This window comes from Prionailurus viverrinus, chromosome B3 (assembly GCF_022837055.1).
Source record: "Prionailurus viverrinus isolate Anna chromosome B3, UM_Priviv_1.0, whole genome shotgun sequence".
Lineage (NCBI taxonomy): Eukaryota > Metazoa > Chordata > Mammalia > Carnivora > Felidae > Prionailurus > Prionailurus viverrinus.
In genome coordinates this window covers 102483734-102497420 of record NC_062566.1, presented here as the reverse complement: position 1 = coordinate 102497420, position 13687 = coordinate 102483734, and the positions used below count along the sequence as shown (strand labels likewise).

General features: G+C 35.5%; 1 protein-coding gene across 4 annotated transcripts in view; it reads right to left on the bottom strand.

Moving 5' to 3' along the window:
- The window catches only part of LRRC9 (leucine rich repeat containing 9), a 118959-nt gene that overhangs the window by 59172 nt on the left and 46100 nt on the right, over window positions 1-13687 (bottom strand). For all 4 annotated transcript variants that reach the window (XM_047862267.1, XM_047862263.1, XM_047862266.1 and 1 more), the window contains 3 exons: window positions 12025-12140; window positions 8326-8538; window positions 1154-1273 (listed from right to left, as the gene is read on the bottom strand). In XM_047862267.1, the coding sequence (XP_047718223.1) occupies window positions 1154-1273; window positions 8326-8538; window positions 12025-12140 (449 nt within the window). The remainder of the gene's footprint in view (window positions 1-1153; window positions 1274-8325; window positions 8539-12024; window positions 12141-13687) is intronic.

Here is a 13687-nt window from a genome sequence, read left to right as displayed (position 1 = left end):
AAATAAAACATGCCAACCATTTACATATAGTCTTGGGACCTCTATTAAACTACCTTCTTTTTTTCTTAATGTTTATTTTTGAGAGAGAGAGACAGAGAGGAAATGTGAGGTGGGGAGGGGCAGAGAGACAGAATCTGAAACAGGCTCCAGGCTTCAAGCTGTCAGCACAGAGTCCGACCAGGGCTCAAACTCAAGAGCCCCGAGACCATGACCTGAGCCTAAGTTGGATGCTTAACCGACTGAGCCACGCAAGCACCCCAAACTGTCTTCTTTACTTAGCTGTATATCGAACCCAAACTATCAGGGATTCTATTAAAAAGGACCTCGGCTTACCAAAAGAAACAAGGAAGGGGGCTTAATACTAAAACTTAAGGTCAGTTAGCAAAGTAACAGTTCCAACCAGAGTGGGAGAGGCAGCAACGCAAGGGCTTTGATATGGTGAAAGCAGCAGGTAGGGAATGAAGAGCTGAGGATGATGATATATTCTGAAACGGTATGTCAGTGGCCTGGGACCCATGGAAACAGGGGATGCTGGGTTGGAGTTCTGGAGCCACATATGTAATTATTTTTGTTATATGATACATAACAAAGAAGACAAAAGCCAGATAAGATGCTTAGCTATGTGTACATGTGCATTACTGTATTTGTCCTATTATCTATGAGAGAGCGAACGCAAGTTCAACAAGGTCCGTGCGGGTGACATTCAGGTAGAAAGAACAGGCAGAAGGAAAAGAGAAATAACAACAAGAACAATGAACAAATGGGAAGAATTGACAGCCTTCAATATGAAGTAGTAAACTAGAGAATGAAGAAATAAGGACTCAGGAGCAGAAAAATAAGAATGAGAAAACAATGAAAATGACAATTTCCAAAAGACATTTTAAAAACAAATCTGGGGTAGTTTTAATAAATTTATTTTCAAGTAGCTAGAAATCAGATATGACCACAGGTGTATAATTGGTTTTCCAAATGGAATCTGAATCCAAGACCTATTTTAGACAAAGTAACATATCATAATGTATGTATGTTTGTTCCCAATTTGAGCTGTATAATCCTGAATATGGTATATTTGAGGTCATAATTACAATAATAATTTATCTATTAAATTAATAATTTTATTTTACTTAAATAGTTTCAAAAGGACAGTTCTTACCAAGTGGTATACATCATCTAAACAGGTAAATTCATTAAAGCTGATACTAAGTTTTCGAAGTCCTGTTAACTTGGAGAGATCTCTCAATTTACTCAAGCTGTTTCCATGTAGATTCAGACTCTGAAATAAATTGAAATATAAATAAAAAAATAAGACAGATTACATTCTATATCATAGTTTTTTAACATTGAGAGAGAGCCAGTAAGAAATATATCCAATGTATGATTTTAAAAGTATAGTTTATAATAGCATCACTGGGCCCTGTTCTTGATTAATTTGATTTTCCACTTGAGTCTAAAAACAATTTCTTTTTGAAAGAGGGCAAGAGCGTATGTGTGCACAAGTGGGGGGAGGGGTAGAGGGAGAGGGAGAGAGAGACTCTTAAGTAGGCTCCATGCCCAGCACGGAGCCCAACTCAGGGCTCAGTCTCACGACTATGAAATCACGACATGAGCTGAAATCAAGAAGAGTCAGACACTTAACTGACTTAAAAATTCTTTTTAGAAAATAGCTAAATACATTGTTAAGACATTTATTAAGGCACATCTCTTTCTCACGCTAGCCAGTGAACGATATAGGCCCTAAAGACTTTGGGTATTGGCTAGGATACCTCATAAGAGAGAAGATGGCAAGGATACACCTTGATTGGACAAAACTGTATGAAGGCACAGGACTAAGGAAGAAAGGCTGAGGATGCTAAAGTAGGAGGACAGACACTCAAATAAAGAGGTAGGAAAGTGTTTTCATATCAGAATTTGGCCTAGACTTTTCCTGTCCATTTGATCCCGGGCTAAACAAAAATGAGTGTTATTACAGTTTTTTTTTTTAAATATTTAGAGGATATCCTGATGTCTATATATTTTTCCGTCTTTACACTACACCATTGTGAAAGGTATCAAGCGAAGATTATGTTTATGCATAGTCTACAGAATAAGCAGTGGCACAGGAAAAATGTTTTAATATAATTTAATATAAAAATGTTTTCATATAATTAAAAATGTTTTAATATTCACAACAAATTGGTATGATGATAAAATCAAGCATCTACTTCCCAACTCTCTTCACTCACCACCACCATCTTATGCCCTATTATACTGTGGATATGACCAAATTCTTGGCAGGGAGAAACATCTAAATGTCAAATAGTTGTCAAAATTTAGTTAAAATTGTTAAGAAGCGTCAATTTATGCAGAGTAGTTTATTCTACAGGTCACATTTTGGTATCTACAGATACCTTACACTTAACATGTCCAAACTGAATTCATCATTTTCCATACATATCTGCCTGGTAGTCTATTTTTTCAATCCTGATTAAGAGTTTGACTATCTATCCAACAGTTATTGTTGACCACCCCGTTTTCCTCTTTTCCATATGCATTTGATTCTAGAAATGTTTCTCAAACCAACCATTCCATACCATTACTACTAAAAGTGTCTTAGTTCAGACTATTATTGTCCTTTGGACTACTACAATAGTATCCACTGGCTATCCATACCATCAGTCTGTCTTTAGTTAAATCTAACCACAAGTTGCCAAAGTTAGGGTCTTTACAAACACAGGACCCGTTCCTTAAAGATAAACTAAAATTTTAAAATTTGCCTTTGCAAATCCATCCTATTGTGGCTATAACCTCCAACCTACACCTTTACCTTCTACTATTACACACCTTATGTTCATAGTCACCCTATGTTCCCTAATAACACTAGGATCTTTCAAAACCATGTGCTTCTAGGTAGAGAATTTCATCTGCCTGGAAGACATAAACAACTGAATTTCTCATATCTTTCAAAAATCAACACGAAACTTATCTTCTATCTATGGAACTCTCCCAGCAACTCCAAACTTCCTATATTGGTATACATATCTGTCTCCTCTGCTAAAATGATGTCCTTGAGATAGGGAAAATAACTCATTGAGCCCCCAATGCTTAACTCATTGCCTAAAACATAGCAAATGCTCAGTAAATGCTAGATGAATAAATCGGTGGAAAAGCCAGACATACAAGCCAGACATACAACTAATAACTATATTCTTTTTTATTCAGGTATAATTAGCATACAGTGTTATATTAGTTTCAGGTGTATAAGATAGGGATTCACCAATTTATACATTTCTCAGTGCTCATCACAATAAGTGTACTCTTAATCCCCTTCACCTATTTCACTCATTCCCTCCCATCTCCCACCTTTATTTCTATATATTTTATTTATTTTTAGGTGTCCTAAAAAACTCAATCTAGAGGGGAAGACTGAAAAGAAAATAAGAGGTGTGTGTGTGTGTACCCTCTGTTTCTCTTATAGTAATGGCACAAAGGAAGGAGAATAAAGGGTGTGATGTCTAAACATTCTTGTTGTAGTATCCATTATTTTTACTAGAAGCCCTAGAAGGTTTTTCTGGCTTTTAGGCAGTATATGCAAATTTAGGATGAGAGGTTCTTCCATTCTTATGTTATGGGTATTGATCAAATTAAGGCAGTCCGGTGGAAGTCACGAGCTAGCCAGGTATTCTGAAGTCTTATTCTCCTCCTCACTGTTTTTTATCTTACAAACCAAAGATAATTAAAGAAGGCCTACCTTTTTTTTTAAAACTATTGCTGTTTTTTTTTAACGTTTATTTAATCCCTTTAAATCTATAGAAATGTATGTTGTGGAAGCTCAATCCAATCAAACTCATGCATTTAAACTTTTTATTACTAAAGCTTTATTATAAAAAATTTATTACTCAATTATGAACTCTTTACCTTATAAGGCAGAAACAATAATTTCTCCATGTCAACTCAAAGAATGTTCTTATAATCGCTATACTGCACATTTATGATGCAGATGGTGGTACTGCCATCATGTCATGAAGCTTTCCTCCCTCCCTAATAATAACTGGTTAAGGTCAAACTTAATCTCCTAGACTTGAAGATTTGGTGGATGGTAACGACATAGTTGGACCAAAGCAACCCCTTGAAAAAAGATGTTTTCTAAGTATTTTCAGAAGCAGACTCAAAACTATTGACCACACTTCTTATTTTCAAAAATATTTTGGGGGCCCCTGGGTGGCTCAGTCAGTTAAGCATCTGACTCTTGATTTCAGCTCAGGTCATGATCTCATGGTTCATGGGATTGTTCGCTGCATCGGGCACTGCACTGACATCACTGAGCCTGCTTGGGATTCTCTCTCCCCTGCAACTCTCTGCCCCAGCACTATTCACTCACTCTCTGTCTCTGTCTCTCTCTCTCTCAGTCAAAAATAAAGTAAATAGGGGTGCCTGGGTGACTCAGTCTGTTAAATGTCTGACTTTGGCTTAGGTCATGATCTCATAGTTTGTAGGTTTGAGCCCTGCGGCAGGCTCTGTGCTGACAGCTGGAGCCTAGAGCCTGCTTTGGATTCTGTGTCTCTCTCTCTCTCTCTCTCTCTCTCTCTCTCTCTCTGCCCCTCCCCTGCTAGTGTTCTGTCTCTCTCTGTCTCTCAAAAATAAATAAACATTAAGATAAAAAATAAAATAAAGCAACATTAAAAATTTTTTAAACATTTTTTCATTCTCTTTTTGTTTTATATAGTCACTTGAAAAAAATTGTCTTCATAAACAAGTGATCTAGAAATGTCACATTGGAACAGTGTAATTGACTTTCAAGATAAAAATAATTTCTGAATATTTATCTGTATCTCAGCTTTCAGGGAACACATAGAAAGATAATGTCATGTGAGAATAACTTGTCTTCTCAAGTATCAATCAGATACTTGTCTTCTCAGTGTATCAGATATTAATTTGCTTGCTACTTCTGCAGTTCAAGCAAACCCACTTTGTAAGAACCATTTGCTGTAAAGATATTGTTTTTATTTTATTTTATTTTATTTTTTAAAGTGTATTTATTTATTTTGAGATAGAGAGGGAGAACCAGCAGGGAAGGGGCAGAGAGAGTGGGGGACAGAGGATCCGAAGCAGCATCCATCCTTTCCTCCAGACACCACTATTTTCAGCTTTTAGAAAATTATCACAATATTCTTATTTTGTTAGCACAAGAAATTCTATGAACAGTTGTCAGAAAATTGTAGTAAATATACTACTATAGATTTAAAGTGTACCCCTTGGATTTGGCCCTCTTGTGCAATGCATGCTGAACCATCTTATATTGCTGCCCTGGTGCTGGGGATATACATATCGAAGAATAGTCACAGCCTCAGCCACTGTGGAATTTACAGTCTTGGAAGGATACAAAGCATATAACAAAGGAATCTGATGCAGACTCAGAGGTAAGAGAAAACTTTGCTTTAGTATAGATCTAAAAGATGTGTGGGAATTAACTAGGAGAAGGGGGTCAGGGGAGAACATTCCATGCAGAGGACTAGAAAGTGCAGAGGATCTGTGTTGGATGCAAGCAGAATGCATTTAAGAAACAGAGAGGAGGCTGAGCATGGAGAACTAAAGAGAGGGTAATATTGAAAGAGTCTGGAAAGGTAGGCCAGGATCCAGGCCGTTCAGAATCTTATAGGACATATTAAGGACTATGGTTTTACTTTTAAAACAATGGAAAATCATTTGAAGATTTCAAGGAAGAGTGGTAAGGGGTAACAAAGATATGAGCAAATTTGTATCTTGAAAAGATTGCTCTAGCTTCAACGTACAGAATAAATTGGGGGCTCAAAGTGAAAGCAGGACAAAGCCTCTATTGTACAGCTCTAGGTGGTACCCTCTAACCCCCATATTGAGTTATATTCAGTTATGAATGGCACCCAAAGAACACATTAATAGAATATAATGTGAATTGTACTTCCTGGAGTTGTGCAATGTTGAATGACAGAGTATTAGAAGGCTATGGCAATAGTCTAGGTCAGAGATAATGGTAGTTTGAATAGAATGGTAGCAGATTTGAAGTGGACAGATCTGAAAGTCAAGGTGTGGAGGTAGACCTCATATCTCAGTAGAGTTGCCTCTGTGTATAGTAAGTTGCTTCAACATAGATCAATAGAAAAGAATAGAAAACCCAGAAATGGACCCACAACTATATGGTCAACTAATCTTCGACGAGGCAGGAAAGAATATCTGATGGAAAAAAGATAGTCTCAACAAATGGTGTTGGGAATACTGGACAGCAACATGCAAAAAACTGAAACTGGACCACTTTCTTACACCATACACAAAAATAAATTCAAAATGGATGAAACACCTAAATGTGAAAATCCTAGAGGAGAACACAGGCATCAACCTCTTTGACATTGGCTGTAGCAACTTCTTACTAGGCATGTCTCCAGAGGCAAGAAAACAAAAGCAAAAATGAACATTGGGACTTCATTAAGATAAAAAGCTTTTGCATAGCAAAGGAAATAATCAACAGAACGAAAAAAGCAACCTTTAGAATGGGAGAAGATATTTTCAAATGATATATCTGATAAAGGATAAGTATGCAAAATCTGTAAAGAATTTATAAAGTTCAACACTCAAAAAACAAACAATTCAGTTAAGAAATGGGCAAAAGACATGAATAGACATTTTTCTAAAGAAGACATCCAGACGAGTAACAGACACATGAAAAAATGCTCAACATCACTCATCATCAGGGAAATACAAATCAAATGAGGTATCATCTCACACTTATGAGAAAGGCTAAAATTAACAACTCAGGAAACAACAGATGTTGGCGAGGATGTGGACAAAGGGGAACCCTCTTACACTGTTGGTGACAATGCAAACTGGTGCAGCCACTCTGGAAAACAGTATGGAGGCTCCTCAAAAAGATAAAAATAGAACTACCCTACAAGCCAGCAATTGCACTACTAGGTATTTACCCAAAGGATAAAAAAATATTGATTTGAAGGGACATATACATCTTGATGTTTACAGTAGCATTATTAACAATAGCCAAATTATGGAAAGAGCCCAAATGTCCACTGACAGATGAATGGATAAAGAAGAGGTGGTGTGTGTGTGTGTGTGTGTGTGTGTGTGTGTGTGTATAGATAATTCCATTATATATGGTGGTATATATATATTCCATTATATATCTATATATACATATTAGATTATCTAGATGTATATAGATATTAGAATATCTATAGGTATAGATATTCTATTATCTATCTATATATTCTATTATATATCTCTATATAATGGAATATTACTCAGCCCTCAAAAAGAATGAAATCTTGCCATTTGCAATGATGTGGTTGGAGCTAGAGTGTATTATGCTAAGCAAAATAAATCAGAGAAAGACAACATGATTTCACTCATATGTGGAACTTAACAAAACAGATGAACATACAGGGAAAAAGAGAGAGAGGCAAACCATAAAACAGAGTCTTAACTATTGAGAAAAAACAGGGTTGCTGGAAGGGAGGTGAGTGGGGGGATGGGCTAAAGGGATGATGGGTATAAAGGAGGGCACTTGTTATGATGAGAACTCAGTGTTACCTTAAGTCATGAAATCACTGAACTCTACTCCTGAAACTAATGTTACACTATATGTTAACTAACTAGAATTTAAATAAAAACTTGAAAATAAGTAAATAGATAAATAAATAAAAATAAATTAAATAAAGTATGTCACTTCAATAGTAACTCAAATTGTTAATTAATTTTGTAAAGATAAATCTCTAATATTCTATGTTGACTAATCCTGGGAACTGATTTGAAACTTAACTGTCTTAGTCATTTAAAGAAAGCTTTTTTTTTTCAGTAATAAAATCCCTTGTAAACTAGAAGGGTACCCTCTAGGCTTGTACTGTCCTGTACAGTAGCTACTAGTGACATGTGGCTTTTGAGCACTAATGTGGCTCGTCTGATTTGAGATGGGCTGCAAGTGCTGTCATCTGCAAATATACTCCAGATTTCAAGGACTTAGTATGAAACTGATGAATGATTCTCCATATTGATTGCATATTGAAATGATAATAATTTAGATATATTGGATTTATTAAAATTAATCTTACTTTTAATTAAAAAAACTTTCTTAACATGGCTAATAGAAAATTTTCAATTACACATATGGTTTGTATTATATTACTACCAGACAACACTGATCTGATCTAGTCCACAAAGAAGAAGAGGTCAAGGTCCTTTTAATTTTGACAGCATGATGACTGGCATCACCAGATAGGTGCTTTAGTATCTTTAGACTTCTTATGGTAGATTATGATTCCAAATTCAAGGTTTCTGTCCCCAAATTTTATTCCTTATGATACTCACCACAATATGACTGTAAATGTTAGTCTTGGCAAGGGAAAGTATTGTTTTATCATCCAAATTAATAAGTTTTTGTCTGGGCTTGATCCTGGGATCCATTTTTATAACTTCATCATCAAATTGCAAATCCTGAGACAGTAATGATCCTTCTGAATTTTTTTTGCTTTCTTCTAGAATAACATTGTTGAATGAAGAAAATAAAGAGTGAGGCTTTACCTAAAAAAATTTATTAAAAATATTGAAAATTTGGTTGCTGTATTTATCACTTTGAATAAGAAATAGGCTATGTAGAAAGACTAATTAAGTTTTTTTCATTTATATAGTAATATCTATCATGATTAGAATCACATTAGAAAACCAGTGAGAGTAGATTAAAATTGTGGGCTAAGAACAAATACGTTCATCCCCTCCCATTGAAAAGTCCTTGAAAACTGGCAAAAGAATTTTTAAATATTTTTCAACAGTGGACAGAGCGCCAAAAAAAGACTAAGAATTGTGAGATATAAATCAGAGGGGACCAAACTGACAGACAAATGGGAGCAGAAATGTAACCTGTAGCCAAAACATATGTGGGAGATAAACCACTCTGAAGAACAGATCCAGAGAAATTTGATGTTCAGAGTGAACAAGTGAAATAGCAGTAGGATGCTCTAGGTAATTAGCAGGTGATTAAGTAATTATGGTAAAAACTGTGGATGAATGAACATAAAAAACATAAACAGAAGTGGCTCTAGAAAAAAAATGGTCCATAAGAGAATTATTTTAAAATCTGGGGGAACAAAGGCAAGGGAATTAAAAGCAAAAATGAACTATTGGGACCTTATGAAGATAAAAAGCTTCTGCACAGCAAAGGAAACAACCAACAAAACTAAAAGGCAACCAACGGAATGGGAAAAGATATTTGTAAATGACATATCAGACAAAGGGCTAGTATCCAAAATCTATAAAGAGCTCACCAAACTTCACACCCAAAAAACAAATAACCCAGTGAAGAAATGGGCAGAAAACATGAATAGACACTTCTCTAAAGAAGACATCCGGATGGCCAACAGGCACATGAAAAGATGCTCAACGTCACTCCTCATCAGGGAAACACAAATCAAAACCACACTCAGATATCACCTCACGCCAATCAGAGTGGCCAAAATGAACAAATCAGGAGACTATAGATGCTGGAGAGGATGTGGAGAAATGGAATGCACTGTTGGTGGGAATGCAAATTGGTGCAGCCACTCTGGAAAACAGTGTGGAGGTTCCTCAAAAAATTAAAAATAGACCTACCCTATGACCCAGCAATAGCACTGCTAGGAATTTACCCAAGGGATACAGGAGTACTGATGCATAGGGGCACTTGTACCCCAATGTTTATAGCAGCACTCTCAACAATAGCCAAATTATGGAAAGAGCCTAAATGTCCATCAACTGATGAATGGATAAAAAAAATGGTGGTTTATATACACAATGGAGTACTATGTGGCAATGAGAAAGAATGAAATATGGCCTTTTGTAGCAACATGGATGGAACTGGAGAGTGTTATGCTAAGTGAAATAAGCCATACAGAGAAAGACAGATACCATATGGTTTCACTCTTATGTGGATCCTGAGAAACTTAACAGAAACCCATGGGGGGGGGAAGGAAAAAAAGAGGTTAGAGTGGAAGAGAGCCAAAGCATAAGAGACTCTTAAGAACTGAGAACAGGGGCGCCTGGGTGGCGCAGTCGGTTAAGCGTCCGACTTCAGCCAGGTCACGATCTCGCCGTCCGGGAGTTCGAGCCCCGCGTCGGGCTCTGGGCTGATGGCTCGGAGCCTGGAGCCTGTTTCCGATTCTGTGTCTCCCTCTCTCTCTGCCCCTCCCCCGTTCATGCTCTGTCTCTCTCTGTCCCAAAAACAAATACAAAACGTTGAAAAAAAAAAAAAAAAAAGAATAGCCAAGAAAAAATTTTAAAAGATGAGTGAGGGCAGGGAAAGGGAATTTACCCTGTCGCATATCAAAGTATATCATCAAAGTTGTAATAACTGAAACAATGTGGGAGGGGTCCAAGATTAGACAAAGAGATCAATGGAAGAGAAGGATCTATAAATAAAGCCCTTATATATGAAAATAATTTTAACAATAAAGATGGCACTTCAAAATAGAGCAAAAAGATGATGCTTGGTCAAGTAGCTATCCATTTTTAAGGAAAAATTATTTGATCTTCCTCCCTCACATGACATAAAATAATTTCCAGATGTACTTAAAAAAACTTAAAGTTGTAGAACAACCTATATAAGTATTGGAAGAAAATAAAGAAGATATTTATATAAGCCTTCTGTAATGAGACATAAAACCCAGAATCCACATCAGGAAATTTGGAGCGATCTGACCTCTTAAAAATTAACCAGGAAATTGCAAATTAATAATGACAAATAAGGCTTTGCTACAAATAGATTTAAAAGACAAGTGACATAAAATATTTGCAACGTATATATAAGATAAAGGATTAATATCCAGAATGCATATAAGGATTTTTCCAATCAATATAAAAAAACAGAGTCCAATAGAAAATAGTCAAAAGATGGGGTGCCTGGGTGGCTCAGTTGGTAAACTGACTGACTTTGCCTCAGGTCATGATCTCGTGGTTCGTGAGTTCAAGCACCGCATTGGGCTGGGTGCTGACAGCTCAGAACCCGGAGCCTGCTTCAGATTCTGTCTCCCTCTTTCTCTGCCCTTCCCCTGCACTCTCTCTCTCTCTCTCTCTCAAAAATAAAATAAACATTAAAAACATTTTAAAAGAAGAAAATAGTCCAAGGATATAACAAGTGATTTATAAAACTATAAATAATCCATAGCCTATTAAAGAATCAAATATCCTTTTCTTGCCCACAGAGTGGAAAAGTAAAAGATTGATAATATCTTGTTTTGGTAAGCATGCAAAGAAACAAGCTCTGTCACATACTGTTGGAAATTTGTAAAATGGCCAAGGCTTTGTGGAGAATACTGGCAAAATGTATCAAAATTTAAAATGTGTATATCCTTTGACTATCCAATTGTATCGATCTATTCTACAGAGAAACTTCCATATTTGTATAAGGATGAATATATAATGATATTCACTGAAATACTTTTTAAACAGTAATAAAACTGGAAACAACCTATATGTTTCATGAACAAGAGAATAGTCAAATAAATTAGATATTACTGGATAGAATGCAGTCACCAAAAGAATAAAGTATAGACCTATATGTACTGAAGTGGAAATATATCCAAAACATGATTAAAGGCAACAAGAAATCACAAAATACTTAGATCTTGATTCTACTATGTAAAATGTTACATGCTGTTATATATGTAAATGCATAGAAAAAAACAGTGAAAGCAAACCCATGACGTTGTTAATAGTGGATTTCTTCATGAAAGGGAGTGGTGCTGCAGGTGAGGTGAAATCAGATTTTATGTTTATTATATATCCTTCAATATAGTTTGAAGCTTTTTCAGTGAGACTATGGCCATATATTACTCATGTAACATATTTGCACATAAAAATGTTTAGGTGTCATAATGATTTCTTTTGAAAATGAACCCTTCACAGAATAACCACTGTATGTATGTTTACGTATAAATATATAGTATAAACTTGACACTACATTATTAGACTTCTGTTAATTACTATTTCTGTTCTTTTCTTACTTAAGGAATTCCAGTTTTAAAAATACATCCATACCATTGTAATATACTCAAATTCAACGATGTATTCTGGCAAAACAAGATCATGATCAAAGACAAACCACTTGCACTGCCGAATGCTGCAATCACAGTTTCTCTGTCCCGTGATAGAATCTAGAGTAAAATCAATAACAAAACAAGAAAAACACTCTTCAAAATGAAACATAATATACTTTTTTCATTATTACACAGATTAATAAACAATAAATTCAGTAAGTTCCAACTATTACGTAATTGAGATTGTTTTTTTTTTCTATTTTTCCACCCCTCCTAGACAGTTTAATTTTTTTTCTGCAGGTTTTTTTTTTACCCTTTAATTTTTAAGTTCTTAAAGTTGAGATATAGTTTACATATAACATTGTATTTGCTTTAGGATTACAACATAATTCGATACATGTGTACATGGAAAAATAATTATCACAATAATTATAGTTAACATCCATCACCAAGGATAGTTACAATTTTTTTCTTGTGCTGAGAACTTTTAAGATTTACTCTCTTGGCAACTTTCAAATGTCCAGTACAGTATTGCTAACTACAGTCATGCTGTACATTACAATCCCTAAGACTTTTTTAAATCTCAAAACTGGAAGTTTTTAACTTTTGACCATCCTCACCCATTTTGCCTCTTAGTTTATTTATTTGACTATTTAGTATGGCATCGGAAGGTGTGTATGAGTGCCACATAGACAGGGGGTGGATTGTGATGGCTGATTTTATGTGTTTACTCGTCTAGGCTATGGTGCCTAGTTGGTGAAATAGCAGTCTAGACCTTGCTACTAAAGTAATTTTAGATGTGATTAACATTTAAATTAGTAGACTTTGAGTAAAGCGACAGTTTCTTAATTCTAGAAATTACTAGTCCCCTTTTCACTACATAGACTAGTAGGGTTTAATTTTTTTCATCATGTCCTTTTCCTTTTCATACTTTGTCATTTTTCTATTCAAATATACTTTTGACAAATGTATTACTCAAAAACCTTTGTTGTTAAAAGTGGGTGGGTTTGGGGAGCCTGGGTGGCTCAGTTGGTTAAGTCTCTGACTCTTGATTTCGGTTCAGATTATGATCCCAGGGTCATTGTGTGTGGAGCCTGCTGAAAATTCTTCTCCCCGCCCCCCTCTTCCTCTTCCCTGCTCGGGCTTGCTCTCTCTCAAAAAAAAAAAAAAAGGATGGGTTTATCTTTTCAAATACATATACATGAAATACATAGACTATACATGAAATATATAATATATATGTAATATATATGTATTATATCACATATATGTATATAATATTCATATGATGTATGAAATACATACATAGTATATGTATAAAATACATGAAATTTCATATAACAGTATGCATGGATGTGTAAATATAAAAGTTTACAAGGGTGACTAGGTGGCTCAGTTGGTTAAGCACCCGACTCTTGACTTCAGCTCAGGTCATGATCCCAGGGTCCAGCCCTGTGTCAGGCTCCATGCTAAGCATGGAGTCTGCTTAAGATTCTCTCTGTCCCCCCTCCCTCTGACTCTCTCCTCTGCTCATGGTCTCTCTCTCTCTCAAAAAATAAATGTTCACAAAATTAAAAATCTATACACATACATATATAAATGTCATTGAAGCAGGGAACAGAAAAATAGTTCATTAGTAGCCAGCACTAGATTTTTTTTAGAAA